The sequence below is a fragment of the Protopterus annectens genome, chromosome 3.part1, assembly GCF_019279795.1.
Source record: "Protopterus annectens isolate FY-2018-M chromosome 3.part1, PAN1.0, whole genome shotgun sequence".
In the NCBI taxonomy this organism is placed as follows: Eukaryota; Metazoa; Chordata; order Ceratodontiformes; family Protopteridae; genus Protopterus; species Protopterus annectens.
Window position 1 is genome coordinate 1,587,219,811 of NC_056732.1, and position 23,285 is coordinate 1,587,243,095.

The 23,285-nt window shown below is 37.5% G+C and overlaps 1 protein-coding gene across 1 annotated transcript in view; it reads left to right on the forward strand.

The window, feature by feature from the left end:
* LOC122797818 (extracellular calcium-sensing receptor-like) overlaps window positions 1-21,051 on the forward strand; it is a 98,423-nt gene extending 77,372 nt beyond the window's left edge. The window contains exons 4-5 of the mRNA XM_044066340.1: window positions 4,414-4,537; window positions 20,117-21,051. Of these exons, the coding sequence (XP_043922275.1) occupies window positions 4,414-4,537; window positions 20,117-21,051 (1,059 nt within the window). The remainder of the gene's footprint in view (window positions 1-4,413; window positions 4,538-20,116) is intronic.
* The last annotated feature ends 2,234 nt before the right edge of the window (window positions 21,052-23,285 follow it).

Here is a 23,285-nt window from a genome sequence, read left to right on the forward strand (position 1 = left end):
TGCTCCTTGTCATGCTCCTTCCCACAGTGTGCTCCTTCCCATGCTCCTTCCCACAGTGTGCTCCTTCCCATGCTCCTTCCCACAGTGTGCCTCCGCATATTGGTGTCACCACATCAGTCTCCTCTGTGGAACAACATGGGCTGACTGAGTGTTTCCATATATGATCGGGACAGCCAGGACCATGGTGTCAGCATCAGTGTGGATGCCCTAGACTATGTTAGAGTAACACTGACAGTTGATTCACTTTCTCCTGGAGTGTTAGTCTCACCCATAGTGATGATGTTTGCTGTGCAGACCACTGACAATGTCATCTGTCTGTGGTTGTTATGAAGTCTGATGTCACAGGAGTCTGACAGTTTTACTAATCATAGGTCACTCCATTTAGTATATCATACTTTATCCATAATTTATATCAGAATCAGAATCACATTTACTGGCCAAGTATGCACACATACAAGGAATTTGACTCTGGATTCAGTGACTTGCACACACGCAATGTACAAAGTACAACTCAGCTAATTAGGCTGGGTTTTCCTTTTCCCAAGCCTCCCATAACAAAATCTGAAGGAAACAAGCATTATCAATAAGTAAACAATATTGCAGAACCCTTGGAGGCTTTGGAAAAGAACACCCAGCCTAATAAACTGAATTAACCATTTACGAACTTGATGGATTGTAGGAAAAACACTGTTCTTATATCTGCTTGTTTTTTTGCATATTAATCTATAATGCCTGGCCGATGGTAATAGTTTAAAAAGATGGTGGCCTAGATGTAAAGGGTCAGTGATGATTTTCCCTGGCCGTTTCATGACTCTGGAATAGTACAGGTCCCGTAAGGAGGGCAAGCTAGCACCAGTGATATTTTTGGCAGACCTGACTATTCGATGTAACCTACTTTTGTCATGTTTAGACACAGATCCAAACCACACTGTTATGGATGAGCTGAGAACAGACTCAATGACTGCTGTGTAGAACTGAATCAACAGTTCCTGTGGAAGGTTGAACTTCCTTAGCTGTCGGAGAAAGTACATTCACCGTTGTGCCTTTTTTATGATGGACCCTACATTGGTCTCCCACTTCAAGTCCCAGGAGATTATAGATCCCAAAAACTTGAAGGTTTCCACAAATGATGCAGCAGTATTAAATATAAAGAGGGGGATAGTATTGCAGTACCACTCTTAAAATCCACTGCCCTCTCCACAGTTTTAAGAGTGTTCAGCTCCAGATTATTCTGACTACACCAAAGGGCCAGGTGCTCAACCTCCCATCTGTATGCAAACTCATCAGCATTCCTGATGAGCTGAATAATGGTTGTATTGCCAACATATTTAATAAGTTTAATAGAGGGGTCCTTAGAGGTGCATCATTAGTGTAGAGGGAGAATAGCTATGGGGAGAGCACACATACCTGAGGGCACCTGTACTGATCGTTCTAGATGTAAATTTCCCCAGTTTCACCTGCTGTTTCCTATTGGTCAGAAAACTGGTGACCCATTGATAGATGGAGGCAAGAAGGGAAAACCGGGAGAGTTTCAAGTGGAGAAATTCCAGAATTATTGTATTAAATGCAGAGCTGAAGTTTGCAAACAGAATCCTTGCATATGTCCCTGGGTTGTCAGGATGTTGCAAGATATAATGCAGACCCATATTAACTGCATCCCTACAAAATTCAAAAAACAGATATAACTAATACATGTTTATACTCTTATACTAACCCTGGTTAAAAAATATATATATTTAAATAACTGGCTTCAGTAGGAATTGTAATATATAACTACTGGAATACATGCATTTAATCGAACAACCTTCCATCGATCAGGTACAACACCGACCTGCAACGTCGAATATCCCTGTGGCAAATGGTCGGAATGTCGAACAAAACACTGAGTTTGATAATTCTGACCACTCTACCACTTAAACAGGTGCTACCATGGGTCACAAAGGGGAGGACATTTTGTGTTTCACTTACTTTGTGTTTGCATTTATGCAAACTTGCAGCCATGCGTTCGAACATTTTCCAATCGACCATCAACCGGCCGACCAAATGCACGCATACCATAACTACTGTACATTTTATGGGGTCTATACCTTTTACTCTGTTTTTCAAACTTATCATAATCTGGCTATATTACTGTAAATATATGCATTCTGTAAAAATATTGTACTGCTAAGATGTAAAAATGTTGAACTGTCTGTTTTATACCTTTGTACATAATCGATTCATTATTCATTATGTATAAAGGTACTATCGCTACTCCAGCGATCTGTCTTTGTTTACTTTTTTATGTATTAATGTAGAACTTTTCTCCCTTGGCCTCTGCGGAAAAAAGACAGCTTGTCCAGTTGGACTTTCCTGGTAAACAAATGTAAAATAAATAAATAAAATCACCCACTGACTGGTTTTCTCAATAAGCAAACTGAAGGTGGTCCAACAAGGGAGCTGTAATATCCTTCAAGTGAGATAATACTGGCCTCTCAAAAGTCTTCATGATCACTGATTTCAAAGCAACAGGCCTGCAGTCATTCAGTCCTGTTATACTGGATTTTTTAGGGACTAGGATAATTGTGGCTTGTTTGAAACATAACGGAACTTCACATGGCTCTAATGATTTATTAAAATCTGAGTAAAAACAGGAGCCAGTTGATAAGCACAGGTTTTTAAACAAGAGGGTGAAACCCCATTAGGAAATGCTGCTTTCTTAATGTGCTGCCTTTTAAAAAAATGACGCACATCTTCTTCAGAGCTAATTAATGCAGGCTGAATGTGAGAATGTGTGGAAGAGAGAGTCGTATAAGTCTGAACACTGACAGAGCTGGTGACAGTGTCATTTGTAGCCTGAGGCTTATCAAACCTGCAGTAAAAAGCATTCAAATCATCAACATATTATATCATCATAGATATATGCTGCTTGTGATACTGACAACAGTTCTGCAGTAAGTCCTGACTTGGTTTCCTGTTTGCATCATTGGATATTGGAGAGACAGGAATGGGTTTCACAGAGGTATGTCCACTGTTGCCTGTTATACACACATAAACCACTATGAGTCTGTATGCATAACTTTGTCATTTGTGGCCTGAGATGATGGTCTGTGTTGTGACAGATTTGTATATGTTCATACTGTTATATGTTAGAATTATGTTGTTATGTCTGATGCTCATTGTGTATATCTACTGGGTAATTTCAATTAGACATAAAGACTACACTTTCTAAATCAAAGTCACATTGGTAATTCTAATGAGTGTAAAGGCCGCATGACAAAACATTACTACTCGTTCAACAATGGAAAGTATGAACATAGATTTGTGCTTTTCAAGCACATAATTGAGTGACACAGAAAGCAATGCAACATTACTAATACATTTTTGCAAGAAAGCTTCTCCTTCTGCATATCCTGATGTGTTTATGTGTGTGTGTGTGTGTGTGTGTGTGTGTGTGTGTGTGTGTGTGTGTGTGTGTGTGTGTGTGTGTGTGTTGCAATCTTCACAACCCTGTTTGACATACATATAACTTTGAAATTGCTCTACCTTTGATGAAAGTTAATCAGGTACTGCAGTCTTGAAATTAAAATATAACAACCAAGATCACATATCTCTCACTACTCAGTGTGAAGTTCATGTAAGTTGAATTGCCAAGTGTAAAACCTCTAGACTGGACCTTCTCTGATACAAGTGGCTGAGTTAAGCAATAATGTAAAATAAAAGTGAAACTTCAATGGTATCTCATCCATCATCATTTTCACACTATATCCAACTTCCTATTCTTTGCTGTCCTCTTCTGAAGTATTTCTCCTTTCATAAGCTGCTCAAAGTTCCTTTTTTCATATTTACTATAGTTCAGATGGACCCTGAACTCTGCCCTTTGATTTCAGCCACTGATGGCTAATATTAGTTAACCTTCAGTGTGAGTTAATAGGGGGTCATCATTGCCTACACGTTAGTACTGCTGATAATGTCAGTCCTGATGACAGAAATTGATGTCAGTGTGTGTGTGTGTGTGTGTGTGTGTGTGTGTGTGTGTGTGTGTGTGTGTGTGTGTGTGTGTGTGTGTGTGTGTGTGTGTGTGTATGAGTGTGTGCGTGTGTGTTACCCATGGGGAAATAATCACTAGAGAATCTGAAATGTTGCTATCTGGATGTACAACATTTAACTGAATTATCTGTTAACAGACGAAGCTTAGTGTCAGTACACATTTTTGCTTAAACTGCTGAATGTAGATCATCAGATAATAGACTTCATCAAACAGAGTCTGTCATATTCACTAAGATTCCACTGATACACTGTTTGACTTTTAACAAGACACTTCTACCAAACAAAGTTCTAAGATAATTATTGAAAATGGCTATATATGCCTAGAGCTTCTTATCTGCTTAGAAATAAGCATACATATATAAACTGCTTTCTCATGTTCCACAGGTTCCCATTTCTATCTGCTCTGCGAGTTGTTCTCTGGGTTACAGGAAAGCTGACCAGCGGGGACAACCAAAGTGCTGCTTCATCTGTATCCCCTGCTCAGAGGGTGAGATCTCTAACCAGACTGGTAAGTCATCAGCAAGAATAGTGTGTGACACATTAAACTTAGCCAATAAAGCAAATGTAAAATGGATGAAACTGCACTTTTGCATAGCGCCATCCACGTCCTGTGGGGTGCATTCTTATAAATCATTAAACATAAGTGGATACTTCACAGAAGTAGTGCGTGTGTCCTGTTTTAGGGCATTAATTCAATTCCATATTAGTGTTTATCTTCTTGAATATGTATCTCTGTTGTCCATATAGTTTTCTTATTTATTGGGTTATCTGCCATTACAACAACTTAATATAAACCAATGTGATGTCACTCAATTGTTTCAGTTTTAATAGGTTTAAGAGTTTAGTGGTCTACATTTATAAAGTTGAACAATTGTTAAATGGTATACTGATTTCTGATTTATCTTTATACATAAGATGCAGATTTTTTACATAGATCACTGTATAAATATACATACTTTTTGAAAAAAATGTTATTGATTGTAAAATCAAACCATCAAAAATCATAGAAAGCAAACATTATACCTATTTGGAAGTGATTTAATGGTATGATTCATGGTTCTGTTTGCAACTGTAAAATTTATAATGCAAGAATTTTTACAAAAAATCATTTTACCAATGATCAACTTCTCCAAATACTAAATACTTCTCTAAAAGATTAAATCCTTCCTTCCTTCATTATTTTCATATGGACCCATTGTTATATACTTTCAAAGGTGCTGTTATTTTAGCCATAATTTGTTTATTTTGATTTATGTGCCAGTTATTATTCCAATTCCTTTATACTGGACTTCTTGAACGAGTAATAGAAATTCTATAAAAGTCAGTTCTGTTTCTTTTAACAAGTCTCTTGTTCTTACTTTTTTGCTGTTGTATCTAATATTTTCCAAAAATCATTACTTAATAACATTTCCTCCTGCTGGTACTGGAATATTATAAAAATCATATTCTAAAAGCTTAAATTGTTTGTTTATAATGCTTGGCTGAATGTTTGCATTTGCTCCCAATAATTTCCAAATTTTGTACATTCAACAAAAATATGTTTCCAATCTGTATCTATATTTTCTTTGTATCGCTAACATATACACCTGCTTATTTGTGATTATGGCTATTTTATGTGGAATTTAAAATGCTCTATTTAAAAAATTCCAATGTATATATTTTCCAAAATAATGAGGTTGTATTGCACTTAATAGATCTTAACATTATTTTTTTATCTCAAAGTAAATTCTATTGTTTCATTTATAAGCATTCATGTTCATTATATTTCTGCTGAATATGACTGTTATTCTTTTATAATTTTATATAAGTACAATATAATTTATTATTAACGTGTTTATATCAGTTAATTTCCTAATAATTCTGGGTATTCTATTAAGTTGAATTCTGAAAAGCTTTGAGTTCCCTTAAATATGTATTCTCTTATAGCTTGTACAGTTAACCAATTTCACCTTGAGATATTATATTACAATATTATTTTCTTAGCTGTTTTAACATTTATTCCTTCCATACAATTATACCATGTTATGAATTTATTTTATTTCAAATATGACATTTTGTTTTCAATTGCTTTTTCTAATAAACATATATTCACTCCTATTGGAAGTAGAGTGAATAACCAATGGCTTAGGGTAAAGTGTTTGCATATGTATTTTTTAAAAGTCTTTAGTATATTTTGTAGATATTTGAAGTGAAAATGATTGGTTACATCGTATTGAATTTTTTGTTATATTATATTGTAATTTGATGTTAATAGCCAAAACTTGCTGAATATCACTTTTTTCAGTTAACGTGGTTGCTTTGAATTCATTATTACATAGTTGCAAATGTATTTTTCCAATTATCATGATATTCAGTGTTCAGCCAATACATACAATTGCTTTAAAACTTGAAGCTATAACACAGATTTCTATATACAAAAATCATTGACTTCCATTACTCCACATTTTAATATGTTTTTAAGCTACTCTTGACTTATTAGGATATCACAAAAAGGTTATCATTATTTGGTTCTACTATGAAACACTGATTTCCAAAATCCCAAGGTTTAGCAGAAGCAACACTCTAAGGTGTATCTTTGAAGGATAACCATGTGGTGACCAAATACAGTGGACAAAAATCCTGAGATCCTGCTCCTGTCGCTAGGGAGCTGATAAACAGGGAGATCTTCCATGAGAGTCCTTAGAAGGACTTTTTACTTATAGGATGTGGAGGCCTAGCCCTAAAAAGGGCTATTAGTGTAAAGCAGTCCTGTTTAAATCTTCCGGTATTCCAATGTCCTTGTGCAGTGGTCCTTGGAAGGACCTTTGATCCATTTTGGTATCAGTGGCTGTAAGTGCCACCCAAGCACTGAGAAGGGCTGTTGTGTATTCCGACCAAGCCCTGGAAAGGACTGTTGGTCCAAGATAGTCCTAGCGAGATGGCCCAGAGATGGGCTGTGCAGAGACAGACAAGGTGAAGAGAATCTTAATGTAATAGAACCCTAAAAGGGCTGTTGAGGCTGGTATAAATGTTCTGGTAGTTCAATATCCTTATGCAGTGGTCTTTGGAAGGACTGTTGAGACCTCTTGGTATCAGTGGCTGTAAGTGCCGTCCAAGCCTTGAGAAGGGCTGTTGTGTGCACTGTCTGAGCCCTGAAAAGGGCTGTTGGTCCAAGATAGTCCAATTGAGATGGCCCTGAGATGGACCGTGTAGAGACAGACAAGGTAAAGAGAATCTTAATGTTATAGAGCCCTGAAAAGGGCTGTTGAGGTTGGTATCCTAAATAGGGAAAAAAACTTACAGATAACAGTGCATTCAGGTACAATCCTGTTTTAAAGTGACTCCTGAGTTGCCGTTTAGATTTCCACAAGTCCTTTTTATTAAATAGAAATGCACAGTCCAGAAGACAAGTCGATGCACTCCTTTGTAAATGGCAAAAAATAATGCCCAAAACACAAAAGGCAAAAAAAAAAAACTTTGTGTTTTTTGCAGGCAAGCCCCTATACCCCAGTGTGAGGGCAAAGCCAGTTTCATGGGCACACCAACTCAAAGAAGAGAGAAATATTTATTTATCCATTGTTGACTGAGTTTAACCCAGGTGGGGCAAAAACCTCTTTTCATGAGAGATCTGAAGTGGTATTTACAGTACTATGGAAAATTTGGACAGGGCATTGGGGAACTTCCCTTTCTCTTTTCAATAGATGCCGTGGGATCTTCTACATCCACCTAAGCTTCTACCAACAAAGGCAAATGTGGACTTGTTTTAATGTCTCATCCAAAGGATGACAGACTAAAGAGTGTAGCACCTCCTTTATGATGCATTGCAGTGCCAACAATTCATCCACCCAGTGTGGGAATAGAACCTACAGCCTTCTGCACCAAAGAACAGTGTGCATCCTTCCTAGTGCACATTTTCAAATCACACCAGCAATGATTTCCTATGGAACAATTAGTTTGAGGTTATGTATCTTGGCATTTTTTCTTTGGGGTACAAACACATGAAATTTCATAGGTTCATAGGAGATTACTAGGCTAATGTCTCAAGAGCCCTTGCAAGACTAGCCAGTTTTACCCAATTTTCAATCCCTAGGATAGACTGCCTCTATTCATAAGGAACATGGGCACCACCCCAGGAATGAATTTGTGATTTCTGATGCATTGGTCCAGACTGAGCTTAAAGATGGCCAGGGAAGGGCTGTGCCTCATGTGAATAGGAAGCCTATTCCACAGCAAGGGCAATCTCTGGGACACATATTTCTATCCTCAGCATGATATATTTGTGCCATAGACTGGGTTTAGATCCTTGGAGCAGGTTAGTTTTGTGAATATGCAACATTTCCATTAGGGCTGGGTCAGAGACTGCTTTGTAGGTCAAGCATAGATCACCCCTCAGTAATCAGTAGAAAATTGAATATAGTGACAGGGCTTTTAATCAGCCTACATCTGACATGTTGGTTATACCTTGTATTCTTTTTGTAAGAAACCTCTGATCACACTCCAGCTGTTGCAGGTTCTTGGCAAGGTACATGCCAACGGATGAATTGTACTTGATTGTTTTGATGATGGCTGAGCACAGTGGTACTATGACATCCTTAGATCTGGATGCCATGTCCTTACTTATAGGCTGAACAAAATAGAAGGATTTTCTCATCACTGCTGACACATAGTGTTGAAAGTGCAGATTACTATCTATCTGTCTGAGTACCCAGATCTTTCACCACTGTGTCCACTGTTGGGGGGTGCTATCAATGTTGTAATTTGCAGGGCCATGGCTCTGACACCAATCATTAGTCTTTGTTAGTCCTTTCTGTAGGATAGCAACAACGTCTGGGGAGTCAATGATTGCCCCAACTAGCAGTCATCGGCAAACTTGGTCAGTGTATGGCCATCTGCATTTGTCTTGATGTCTGAAAAGTATATCCCAAATAGGACAGGACCCGGCACTAATCCCTGTGGTAGTCCACTGGTTACCAGCTTCTTGCTGGATGTGGATTTCCCCACTCTAATAATATCTGTCCTATTCATGAGCCATTTGGCTGTCCAATTTGGCTATCCATCTGATGACATAGAGGTTTATGCCCAATTTTGTGAGTTTATCTATGATACCCAACAGGGTATTGTGTCAAATGTCTTGACCAGGTGAAGGTAGATGGCTTGCACGTTATTACCATCATCCATTGCCTTGATCACCTTCTCAAAGAAGTCCACTAGATTGAGCAAGCAGGACCTGCCCTCAATGAAGCCACACTGAGTTGGGTCTAGAGTCTGGAGATTTCCTATGTTGTTGTTAATCAGGTCCAGAATGATCCTTTCTATAGCCTAGTCAGACTTATGGGTCTGTAGTTTCCTGGGTCCATTGATTGCCCCCCCCCCTCTCCTTGTGTAGAGAGGTGACTATTGCTGTCCTCCACTCTACAGGGACAAAGTCTGTTTGGAGACTAATGTTGAATAGAGATCTGAGTGGGCCTGCTCAGTCATGTTTCAAGATATTTAATAAACACCCAGGGATTCTGTTAGAGCCCATTGATGCCATATGTCTAGCATTAGAGAACAAAGTAATTACCTGTTCTTTTGTGATAACAGGCAAATGAATGGTGGGGGTATTTCATGGAGACTGACCAAATGTGATGAGCAGGTGAAATCTGAGCTGAATTTATTGGCCAGCAGGTTTGTTATTTCTTCTTGCTGAATATAGGTAGTGCCATCTACAGCCAACTCAGCACATTGTTGAGTGTTTCCCTTACAGTTTTGGATATAACTAAAAAATGCTTTGGGGTTATCCTTTGCTTAGCAGGCTATTTTAGTCTCATATTTAGTTTTTGAGTACTTGACTAGTTCCCTGATTTGCCTGTTGAGACTAATGAGGGATTATTTTCTCTGTTTTACAACTCCCATGTGTTCCCAGACAGGACTTTCTTCCTTCTGTTGTATAATTTGTTTAGGCCAGGGTCCACCAAGGTGACTTGTTTTTTTGCCTAGACTTGGGTTTAGTTTGGTCAGGTGTTGCTATTTTTATGCAGGTGTTTAAGGGGTTATAAAGGGCATTTGTGTTCACTTTAATAATCTGTAGAGGACCCTTATTATTCTTTGTATTTTCATAACTGAGCTTTCTGGTGAGTTAAAACTGTTGTTTGACTAAAAATAAGATGGTTTGCAATATAGTTTTAATCAGTGATAATCTGTCTTCAAATATAAAAGATTTTTGCTCCATCTCTCTTATTCTGTTCTTTTCAATTCAACAAATTCTCTGTTATTCTGTTATTCTGTTTAGGTATTATATTATTTTTTTATGTTTATTTTTATTACTTTTTCTATACTCAATGTTAGGTGTTTTCCTAAGAAATGTATTATTTTCATTGATATCTATACTACATTGTCCTTGAAAACTTGTGTATAGTTTGAATTTGGGTTCATAATTATACATTTTATTTTATTAGCATTGCTTTTGTGTTCAGAAATGTCAATACAGATTTTTTTTAGATTTCATTCTGTGCTTCTTTATATGATTAGTCAAAATTGGTTAGTGTTAATAACATATTGTTTTTGAAAAGTATTACATTTGATCTGTATGAATTGTTTATCTTAAAACCTATTACATTATTATATCTGTATTACTTCTTAATACTAGAGGAACAGTTTAGGAGACAGTGGACATCCTAGTCTAGTATGCTTTTTAATGTCTAATGCTTCTGAAAGAGAATGGCCTATATAGAATCTCCAACAATATTATGAATGGTTGGGGAAAATTAAAATGTTTAATAACATAAATAAATAGTCTTGATTTATGGCATCACAAGCTTTTTCTATGAGTAAGCTAAAACTCGCCATCTCTTCATTCTTGTTTCTTACATAGTCTATTAGTGTTATTATTCTGTTCATATTATTCTGGGTTTGTCTACTGACAATGAATACTCCTTGATCTTCGTGTATCTAGCGTGAGATTTCTTTTAATTTCTTATTTTATAAGTGTATATGGCAATACGTCACTTTTGACAGTGTGACTTCATGGTAAGTTGCGCAGTGAAAATAATCTTTATATGCTTTTAATATTTGTGTAATTGTGGAATAACTTCAAGACATTGGAATGCGATTTTTTATTGAACATTAGTGTATGCATTTGCTGTTAGTTGTACTGCTATAGTTGGAAATAACTTAGAAACCTCTAGAATGAATCCATCTATCCCTGAAGTATTAATCTCCTTTAATTTCTTTATTTGACCATAAATTCTGCTCCATAAGTCTGTTTTGTTAATAGGTTTTATGATCCCCAGATAACCTCTTATACATTTGTTTATTTTCAGGCTGCATTTAATTTCTTTCATTTATTGTTTCATAATATTTTCTAACCTCCTTATGTATATCTTCTATGTCTTTTTTATTTCTTTTACTCACTAAACACTTAATAGTAGTAATATGAATAGAATTATTTAATATTTTAACTATTGGCCACTTTATGCGGGTTCCTATTACGTGATCGAAAGCTAGAAATAGTGAATGCTCATTTGTCGAACCCAAATGCACGAAACCACAGAATATCGAAGGAATAGATCAGCAAATTTTTTCCCAGGGAAAAAATTTGCTGGACTGTTCTCCAGTCTTTGCTGTTTTCTTCACTGTGGTGTGATCTTGGAGTTGGTATATTTAAGGTGGGGATGTGTGGGGGGCACAGCTGTAACAGGGAGTTTGAGAGTAACAGGTTTCCTGACCTTCTCTAGCACGAGTGATTGGTATAACAGCAGGGGCTAGTAGGACTGAGTAGTAATTCGAGCTCATAGATTCCTCCATCCTTTCTGGTATATAAACTCTGTGTCTCCAAGGGGCTGTGCTTGTATTTACCAGGCTGTGGAATTGGTGATTCATCACTGGGACCAAGCAGAAATTCCGTAAGATTCCCAAGAGCCGAATAAGTTATTTCTTACACTTATTTAATTGAATTGCACTTCTTTAATGCTTATAATTGTGCCATACAGCTAATCTACTACATTTTGCACTGTTATAAAGCTTGTTTTACTTTTTCACTGCATTTATGTACTATTTTATACTGTTTTAGCTGTATTTTTCATTGCTAGATACTGTTTCATCACTCTAATTGCATTTCTACTGAATTACTTAACTGTAAACTGCTTTTTCATACTGAGAGTTGTATTTTCTGTTTGTGAGTGCTCTATCTGTGTTTTTCTGTGCATTTTTTTGAGGTTTCTGTTTTTCCCACCCTCCCTTCCAATTGATATCCCATTCTTATACTTGGTGGCTTTGCAGTTTCCCGCCCATACTGTAAATTTGATCTGGGACACTCCTCCCGGTTTAGTATCATTAGCTCATTCTACATAATACAGAGAGAACATTTGAGAAGGCCAACCCACTTAGGTTCTTAAACTTGAGTTATCTTCTGTTCCTGCTTTCTCCTTCTCCACTTTACTAAAAAAAAAAAAAAAACAATTCTAAGCTTGTCTCCTGCCTTTCCTGTAACTAGGTTAGTCCAGATATAGATTTGCTGTATCCAGGACTGCTTGTAAGCTACTGAGCCCCTCAAGCCTTTCAGTGTGGGAGGGAAGCCTTCTAGCTTATCAGTGGGAGTGGTAAGCACTAGGTAGTCTATCTACCACATAAGGGATGGTTTCTGGCCCAGAAATTGTAGTTATTGGCCATTTGGGCAGTATTTCCATCTCTCTCAACTTTCTGATTTAAAAGCCTGCATTTGCACTTGTTTCCCACCTTTCCCATTACTAGTCTAGTCCAGATACATATTTGCTGTATCCGGGACTGTTTGTAAGCCTCTGAGCCCCCCCAAGACTTTCTGTGTTGGAGGGAAGCCTTCTAGCTTATCAGTGGGAGTGGTAAGCACTAGGTAGCTTATCTACCACAAGGGGAGTGGTTTCTGGCCCAGAAATTGTGGTTTATTGGCCGTTTGGGCAGTTTTTTCCATCTCTTTCAACTTTCTGGTTTAAAAGGCCATGTTTGAGCTTATTTCCCCCTTTCCTGTAACTAGTTTAGCCCAGATACAGCTTTGCTGTATCCAGGACTGTTTGTAAGCTTCTGAGCCCCCAAGTCTTTCTGTGTTGGAGGGAAGCCTTCTAGCTTATCAGTGGGATTGGTAAGTACTAGGTAGCCTATCTACCACAAGAGGAGTGGCTTCTGGCCCAGAAATTTTAGTTTACTGGCCGTTTGGGTAGTTTTTCCATCTCTCTTAACTTTTTGATTTTAAAGCCCACATTTGCGCTTGTTACCCGCCTTTCCTGTAACTAGTCTAATCCAGATACAGACTTGCTGTATCCAGGACTGTTTGTAAACTTCTGAGTGGTGCCAAAGTCTGCTCTTCAATTTTCCCCTAGATCTACTAGTTCTCTCCTCTTCTGCACTTATACTAGCCTATTAGTCTAGCACTTTAGCAGACTTTTTGTAGCAATTATTGTAGCACACAAAAGTGCTACCAGCACTAAACATTCTAAAAGGAAACAGCTCCAGTACTTATTAATCCCCACCCCTCCAGGCATGTCTAAAGGTCAGTTCCCTGTGCTTTCTCCTATTAACCTGGTCAACTTGGGCATCCTGAGGCAATGTAGCAACAGCCTCATGTACACTGACAACCCTCTCCTCTTACCTCCCAACACTCAGACTTGCGAGAGATGCACTTATATATCCAAACTGGAAGCTACGCACTCTCCAACCAAGACCGGAATAGCTGGTCAAGAGGAGAAGGTCAACACTTGCACCACACCACATGGAACACATAGCCCTCCAGAACACACACTAGCATTGGCTTCACATAAAACCACAAACCACACATCCACCTTCGTGGAGGCTCTCAATAAAAATCTACCCAAGCAGCAGAGACTCCAAGGCAGAAACACACTCGACCACTACAACACAACACTAACCACAAGACAATTAACTCTCCTAAACAGTATGCCACTTAACCAAAGCCCCTAAGGCAAAACAGCATGCCCAACACACTAATCATAGGTGACTCGATAGTGAGGCACACTGATATCCCACTCACTAGGTTGAATAAGGAGAAAGTAACAGTCAGCTGCCTGTCAGGTGCCAGGATCCACCACATAATGCATGCACTCAGGTCCCACAACAACAGGTACAAATATAACTCTGTCATTGCACATGTGGGTGTGAATGATCTGAGACGTACCTCTCTGGACTATATGAAAAGATACATGGAGGAGCTCTCGGATTATGTAGCCCAGGTGGGTATGACCCTAGCCCTGAGCAGCATCCTACCATCACCCAGAATGATACCACAGTACAAGCAGAAAATGATTGATTTCAACAGTTGGCTAAGTTTCTGGTGTCATTCTAAGGGGATCCAGTATCTGTCTGCCTGGGATGACATGATTGACAGACCTCAATGCTTTGCCAGAGATGGCCTACATCTGTCACACCTGGGCTTCCAGATACTGGCCAAGGCTGTTGCCACCCCGTAGTGCCTTTTTTAGGCTGTGTTCTATAGACCAAATTACCACTGTAACAGCTACAAACAAATGCACTCTGAGAGTCATGCTGCTCAACACTAGAAGTCTAAATCTCTAAATGTACTTGCTCGAAGCACTCCTTAAAATAGAGAACATCAACATCTGTGCTATAACAGAGACCTGGTTCAAGGCAACAGAAAGCACCTCTGCACTACCAGGCTATAACTCATTCCACACCTTTTGGCCTCAGAACTTGGACCGAAGCTCCAAAGGCAGTAGTGTTTCCATATTCATAAGGGGTGCGCACACTTCCAGACTGGTAGCCCAACATAACGCATCAGAGATCCTTCAGGTGCAGCTAACATTGGGTAAGACAGCGATTCAGGTAGTAGCCTGCTATAGGTCCCCAACCATGTCCCAAAACTCACACTCCATATTCCTAAGCACCCTGGAGAATATTAGGGTCAAACCTAACACTCTCTTACTAAGCAACTTCAACTACCCCTCCATTAACTGGGAAAACTACTCATGTAAGAAAAAAATTCTGCTCTACACCATCAAAAACCTTTAATAAAACGACAAAGCTTTCGGATAAAAATATCCTTCTTCAGTGTCTTACATACAATGAGCATAAAAACATCATTTTTAAATACAACCTAATCACATCACATGACACAGCAAACCTATCAGCAACATCAATTAAGAAAATAATTAATACTCTGCTCTTAAAAGAACAGCTCACCATATGAAATCCAAAAAGCCTACATGAGTTAAACAGTGCATATAGCAAACTTATATAACCAATCTAAGGTTGCTTTACTTTCTGTTGTTTAAACTTCAGAACTGGTTTTAACGTAACCTGTTTATTAAGACCTGGATATTTATCTGCCTGTAGTCAAATGATCCATTCATATTCCTTCATGTCTATGTTGTTAACTACATCACCATGTCTAGCATTAAGATACACCACATGTATAACTCTAAACGTAAACTGGTGTGTATCATCTGTTTGACTAATATGATGGAATAGAGAATTAGTAAGAATTTTTCTATGAATTTCGGACTTATGCTGTATTATCCTGTCCTTTAACCTTCTCACCGACTTTTCCAACATAGAAAAATGAACATTTATTACATGTAGCAAGATATATAACAGATAATGTATTACATGTAGTAGTACAGTGAAAAGTTAACTTCCTGATATTTACAGATTATACAAAGTCTACCAAATGATGTATATTTGGACAACAGGAACAATTATGGCAAGGAAAAGGTCCTTTTTTACTAAAGATGGGAACAGATTTGTTATTTAAGGAAAAATCCTTATAACATAATTTCTTTAAATTACTACAGTTACGATAAGTGAACAAGGGTCTATCTGGGAACCATCTTTCATGGCCAGGTATGGCCTTTAGTATATCACAATTATTTCTAATAACATGTTCCACTGTCTCATTAGCTCTATTAAAGGTCATAAGATACCTCAAAGATTGTACTGATGTTGAGTTGACATCATCAGAATTAGTATTCACCTGATCAGAAAAATAGGGTTTTGCTCTTGAATCCCTCAATTGTAGAGCATCATTCTCAGCCAATTCTGTCTCATCTATATTATAACCCCTTTCCAAAAAATTACTGGTCATTTCTTGCATTTGCATCTCACAGACATCTAACTTAGTACTGAGTCTACTCACTCGTAAATACTGACTCTTGAGAACACTTTTAAATTTCTTTTTGCATGCATACTCCTCTTATGCAAGTACTTATTAACCTGCACATCTTTTTTATATATACATGTCTCCAAATCAGTTCCTGTTAGTTGTAGTCTTACATTTAAAAAATCTATAAAGCTTTCAGAAGATGTCATTTCAAACTTTAGAAATTCAACAGTACTATTCAGATAATTAAAGAAATTCTGTACGTCCATAGCACTACCATGCCAAATCATAAACATATCGTCCACAAAACGTTTATATACAGAATGAGATGTTAGATACATATGGATTAACCTCACCATATACACTAGTTCTCTCCCATTTTCCTAAGGTTAGATTTGCATAGGTGTTAGCTACAGCAGTGCCCATAGCCGTTCCAGAAATGTGATGGTACAACTGCTTATTGAAGATGAAGATGTTGTTCTCCAGGACTAAATCTAAAAGTTCACAAATAGTCTCAATATATCTGGCAGGGGAAGGCCCATATTCCTGTAAAATCTCTCTTATACAGTCAATCCCATAAGCATTAGGGATTACAGTAAAGAGAGTCTTTATATCCAAGGTTGCCAAAAGGAAATGGTCATGGGCACTGCTATCATACCAGCTATGCAACTGGGTTAGAAAATCACCAGTGTATTTAATATAGCTTGGTATATATTCCAAATAGCCCTTTAATATATCCTGCAAATATACAGATATAGATTCCATCATCCATCCCCTCCCCAATACTATTGGTCTCATTGGGTTTTTTTTTGAGGGACTTATGTATCTTGAGGAGTCCATAAAGTACAGGAATGGTTGGACATGGTACACTTAAAAAATGAAACGTGTCAATATCTATATCACCCATCACTTGCAGGTCATATACGCACATATTTATTTTACATATCTTAGTATCTATTTCTTTACTACTAGCAGGTTTAAAAGTCTGCCTATCTTATAGTACCTCAGCCATGGACTGTAAATACTGTTCCATATCCATTAATACAATGGCACCTCCTTTATCAGCTTCTTTTATAATTATTTGATCATTATTTTGTAATGATTTTAATGCTTCAGACTCTTCAACAGTTAAATTATACCTTTTCTTAAACGTTTTCTTATCATAACAATCCCAAATTTGTTTCTCACATATATCATTAAACACACTAATAACAGGGTCACTAACAAGGATAAAAGTGCTACTCCTTTTCAATCGATTGCCCATAGGATTACCACTATCCTTATAGATATTCTTCAGGTTTAAACTCCTCGAAAATAAATTTAAATCTGTAATCGCATTGACCAAATCATCAGTTCCCGCGGGAACAAATTTAATCCCATGTGATAGTAAGGACATCTCTGCTTCAGTAAGTTCATCCTTTGAGAGATTTATTCTCATTCAAGCCACAGTTTCATTCACACACACACATATATTTTTTATTCAGTCCTTTGGAAAGGATTTTTAAAGTTCAAGTTTGTATTTTTATTATGTGGGATTTGAGTATGCATATATTTGAAACAGTGGTGTTGGACCTATGTTTTTGTAACTTACTTATTTATCCAATTGTGTGTTTTCATTTTAATGTGCATCATTTAATCATGTAATTATTCAATTAAAAACAGGGAATGGGGGGTATATAACAGGAAGTTATAGCTGATCACTTTGTAACATCTGATGAAGTCCATTTTGGATGAAAACGCTACATTGTGTGGTGTGTTTTTGTGAATAAAGGGCTGTTAATTCCGTGTCATACAGTGGATATAATGGCTTTTACTGGACCTCTTGGTACTGGTGCCTGTTTTTTGTGTTTTTTTACTTGGTTTCTGTTTTTTTCGGGCACCTTGCCTCCTTTGACTTGTGGTTACATTCCCATAAACTTGACCAGTCTTATCTATAAGGTCATGGAAAGAATTATCATGGACTTGATCCATAACAACATAAGAACCCTTCAAAAATTGGCTTTGTCAAAGGGATGTCTTGGCTGCTCAGTCTGGAGGACTTCTTCAAGAAAGTCACCAGGGCCATGGATGAGCGAAAAATGGTACACACCACTTATCTAGACCTGACCAAAGCTTTCAACACAGTCCCCGACTTGGGGATCATAGATAAACTTACTGAGTTAGGCATAAACCTCTACATCATCAGATGGATTGCCAACAAGCTTACTGGCAGGACGCATGTTGTCTGGATAGATGAATCCACTTCTGATAAGGAACCTCTTACTGGTGGTATTCCACAGGGCTCAGTGTTCGGATCCCTCTTGTTTGCTATATACTTCTCTGAAGTGAAAACCAATGTTGGGGGCCTCTGGCTCACCAAGATCACTGACAACTGTAAGCTGGGAGCAATCACTGAATCCCCATATGATGTTGACATCCTACAAACAAGCCTAAAAATGACAAATGATTAGTGCCAAAACCATGGTCTAAGACTAAATGCTAAAAATGCATAATCATACCTATCGGTAAATCAGATATCCCTTCAAATTATAATACTGATAGCACACCCCTAAAAGTAGACCCAGTGGTGAGAGACCTAGGAACACAGATAGATAGTAACCTAAACTTTGACCATCAGGTAGCTACAGTAGTGAGGAAATCCTTCTGTGTGTCTCAACTTATAAGTAAAGACATGGCATCAAGATGAAAGGAAGTCATAGTGCCATTGTATTTGGCTCTCATCAGGGCCATAGTTGAGTACAATGCTCTCTTCTGCATGTACCTACGCAGGCACTTACACCAATTGGAGTGACCCCAGAGGTTTCTCACTAAAACTATACAAAGCATAAGACACATGTCTTATACAGACTGACTAAAGGCCTTATCTCTTTACTCCTTTGTATATCATTTATTGAAAGGGGACGTACACTTGACCTACAAGGCATTCTCTGATCCAGCCCTGATGAAAATGTTACATATTCACAAGAAAAATTATAAAAGGGTAACACATTCCATGGACCAGAAACTTATTTATGACTCTAACAGAACTTGCTGGAGAGACAGATTCATATCCCCAAGGCTACCTTATCTATGGAATAAACGTCCCATCTTCAGAAAACAAAGCACATCCTGCACTGTCTTCAAAAAGAATTTGGATAAATGGATGGGGAACCATAAATTTACTCCTGGGGTACTGCTCATGTCCCTTTTGGACAGAGGCAGTTTTTAAAATGACTCAGGGTTCCAACTCCAAAGACCCACTACCCTGATACTGTCCCATCCCATAAAATATAATATTGACATATCCTGGGTATTATTGGCTAGGCTTGTAAAGGCTTTTGTGCCATTAGCCTAATAATCACCTATGAACCTGTAATGGAGGCCCAGGGGATATATATATATATATATATATATATATATATATATATATATATATATATATATATATATATATATATATATATATATATATATATATATGTATATATATATATATATATATATATATGTATATATATATATATATATATATATATATGTATATATACAAATGATCCCTTAAGGGTATCTAGCATTTCAGCTACATGACTTCTGAATGCCCATGACTGTTTACATTTTACTTTTTAAGTCTTTATGGTTACATTTATGCCAATAAAGCCAAACCCCGCTAGCTCCAGACATGCCATAAAATGTATAAATATGTGTGCTCCCATATGATTCCCCTAATGTAAGTGCTATATCCCTACCCACTTGTTCATTTACATACCTCGATCTCTGTCTTTTTTTAAAAATGCAGCATTATGGTCCATTTCTAAGGATAGTAGCTGATCTTTCTCACTCCTGCTGACCTCTGATAACTTGTATGCACTCCCAGACATACAGATGGGTTCTCTGCTTCTGTGTCAGTACAACGGCTTCACTATTTATAATTGTTTAAACAACTACTAAATTATTTTATACAACAAAAATTGTTAAAACTTTCATGTCTGAAAGTTTCTTAGCCAGTCTGTTTCCATAATAAAATTAATTGTAATTTTTCTGTTTCAGATTCAGTTGAATGCATAAGATGCCTAGATGATCACATGTCTAATGAGAGACGAGATATGTGTATTCAGAAGTCTGTGGAGTTCCTTGCTTATGAAGACCCCTTGGGTGCAACATTAGCTGCCTTTTCCATTCTTTTTGCACTGATGCCTACAGCCATTCTAATAATATTTTCTCTTTACAAGGAAACCCCCATTGTTAGAGCCAACAACCGCGAGATCAGTTATTTCCTTCTTGTTGCCCTGGTGATGTGTTGTCTCTGCTGTTTGATTTTCATTGGCCGCCCAAATACAGTGACTTGTTTAATCCAGCAAACTGTCTTTGGCATTGTTTTTGCATTCTGTGTTGGTTGTGTGCTGGCAAAAACCATTACGGTGGTCATAGCATTTAAAGCTACAAATCCAAATAGCAGCCTAAAAAAATGGGTGGGGTCTACATTACCTATTACCATCATCTTCTGTTGCACACTGTCTCAGATTATTCTGTGCATGGTCTGGCTATTGACATCTCCTTCTTTTCCAGAAGCAAACATGACATACTTGAGCACAAAAATTGTAATTCAGTGTAATGAAGGTTCCATTGCTGCATTCTGGTGCATGCTGGGATACATGGGCTTGCTGTCTTGTGCTAGCTTTGTAATGGCCTTTCTAGCTAGAAAGTTACCTGATAGTTTTAATGAAGCTCAGTTCATTACCTTTAGTATGTTGGTGTTTGTTACGGTCTGGATCTCATTCATTCCTGCCTATCTCAGCACAAAGGGGAAGTACATGGTTGCCGTGGAGATATTTGCTATCTTATCTTCCAGTGCCGGTTTGCTCAGCTGTATATTTCTACCCAAATGTTACATTATTCTGTTAAGGCCTGATATGAATACCAAAGAATATCTCATGGGGAAAGGAGCTCATAGCAATAAGAAAACAAAAACTGGTGACCATTGACACCTAGTGTTGTTAGCCTTGTGTTGCTTGGCAGTTTAGTGCAGAGGATTACGGTTATGAGCTGCTAACAAGCTTTTTTTGACATCATGAGTTTGATTTCCACACTCTCCATTTGCCTGCTTTGTGACTCTGAGTAAATCACTTAATCAGACTGTGGTCTTGTATCACCCCTACAAAGAGGCACCTGTGCCTAATGGTCTAACTTGTTTAAGAAATTAAAACAATATAATAAAATATTATTCTGTCATGTTTCAGTACCAATAAATAATTGTGTTAAGTTCAATTTACTAGCCACTCTCCATAAAATTTGCTGTCTGGTTTACACTATTGTGGATCTTATTAATGTTCATCATTTGATCACTGCTGCAGTAGCCTTACCTATATGGGTTATATCCTTCTAAGGCTATATCAGCCAGACAATTTCCAAAACTTAAGAGCGCTTTCCATACACCCAAACCATTAACCAGTTCAAGCAGAGTTGAAGAAAAAGAGTGGTTTGGGCATCAAGCCCTTCAGGGCTTTCCTGCTACCAGAGTTTTTGAGAATCATTAATTGGCTAACACTTTTCCATTGCTGGGCAGATAAGTTCCCTTAAGGGAAAAAAAAAAAAACTTCTGCATATTATTTTTATGATAGAAAGTGAAATTTTCTGTGAAATGATTAATTTTAAACTAGGAAAACGTGTTTTATAGACTGTCATGTGACTTTTAGTAACTTTTTAATTGGAGTGTTACTCTTTACATTTAAAGAAAAGGTTGTTAAAACTAACTTAAAACTGTTTTTCCTTGCTAAAAGTTGTTTTTTATTATGTTTTGGAGAGGTGTTAAGTGTTTAAATTGTTTTTCACTGTGGTGTTTGATAGTAAAAAACTAACTTTTTAATGTACTTACCCTCTTCAAAATATTCAAAATATTAGAGAAATGCATTCATGTGCAACTGATGCAATACCTAACCTCTAATAACCTGCTCTCAGAAACACAACATGGCTTTAGGCCACAGCACAGCAACACTACTGCTTTACATTTTACCAGTGTATAAACTGACATAGAAACAATGGCCTGCTTGTATCCACCATGTTCTTACACTTGCCAAAGGCATTTGATACTGTCTTGCACCAACAATTTCTCATTTGACTCTCCTCAATAGATCTTTCACAATATTCCTTGATGTGATTTCTTAATTACCTGTCTGGAAGGCAACAAGTCATTAAATGGCAACAAACCTACTCATTCTTTCAGTTACTACAGTTTTCCTCAGTGCTCTGTCCTGGGTCCTCTCTTATTTAACATATTGATTTATGACCTTCACACACTCACCATGCTACTTTACATGTGCGGCCTCAACAATAAGTAAGCTCCAAGATATTTCCCAAAAATCTTTCACCTCTGTAGAAACCTGGCACAAAGACTCAAACCTTCTACTAAACCCCAAGAAAACTAAGTTAATGCTTTTTACTTCAAAAAGCTGCCAAAATCAAAAGCAATTTTTTACCATAAAGTCAGGAAATAATACTGTCATTGCAACTGCAACTCACAGTAAACTTCTAGGTGTTTTAATAGATGTCAGTCTCAAATATGACCAGCATATACTGCACATCCTTAAATCTACTCACCAGATACTAGGCTCCCTTTATAGGATCAATGGATTCCTTACAGATACTGCAAGAAAAACTCTAGCCACCACTTTATTGCCAACACTCATATGGCCTCATTTGAGCATATGAGGAACATTATGGGATTGTTTCCACCGCATCTGAAGAAAAATCATCTTTGGGTAATATTTCTGCTTCTTTGATTCAAGTGACTACACATTCTTCAATGCACTTATGATTCAGCTGGCCCCTCTTCCAGAGCTGCTGCTGTTGAAACTATTAAGATTGGATTTATTTAGCTGCATTCTCAAAATGTTTCTGAGGGGCATTAAAGCTGAAATTTTGTCTTCTGCTACAGAGGTAAAAAATGTGAAGGGAGAGGGAAGCTGATACACGGAGTTCTTGGATTTTTTTTCAGCTTTCCTTCCCCAAGTTTGTCAAGGGTTTAATGTTACCTTTGCAACTTTTTACAAAAAGCAAAATAAGCAGATACAACAAGCTGCTGGTAAGCAGACTTGAAAAGTAATGACAGGGAGGCTCCAAGAAGAAAGTAGGACCCCCAGAATAAAGGACAATCTAACAAGTCAGAATGACTATCTTCAGAATCCCCCTTCCACCCTGACAAGCATTTTATTCTTCCCAA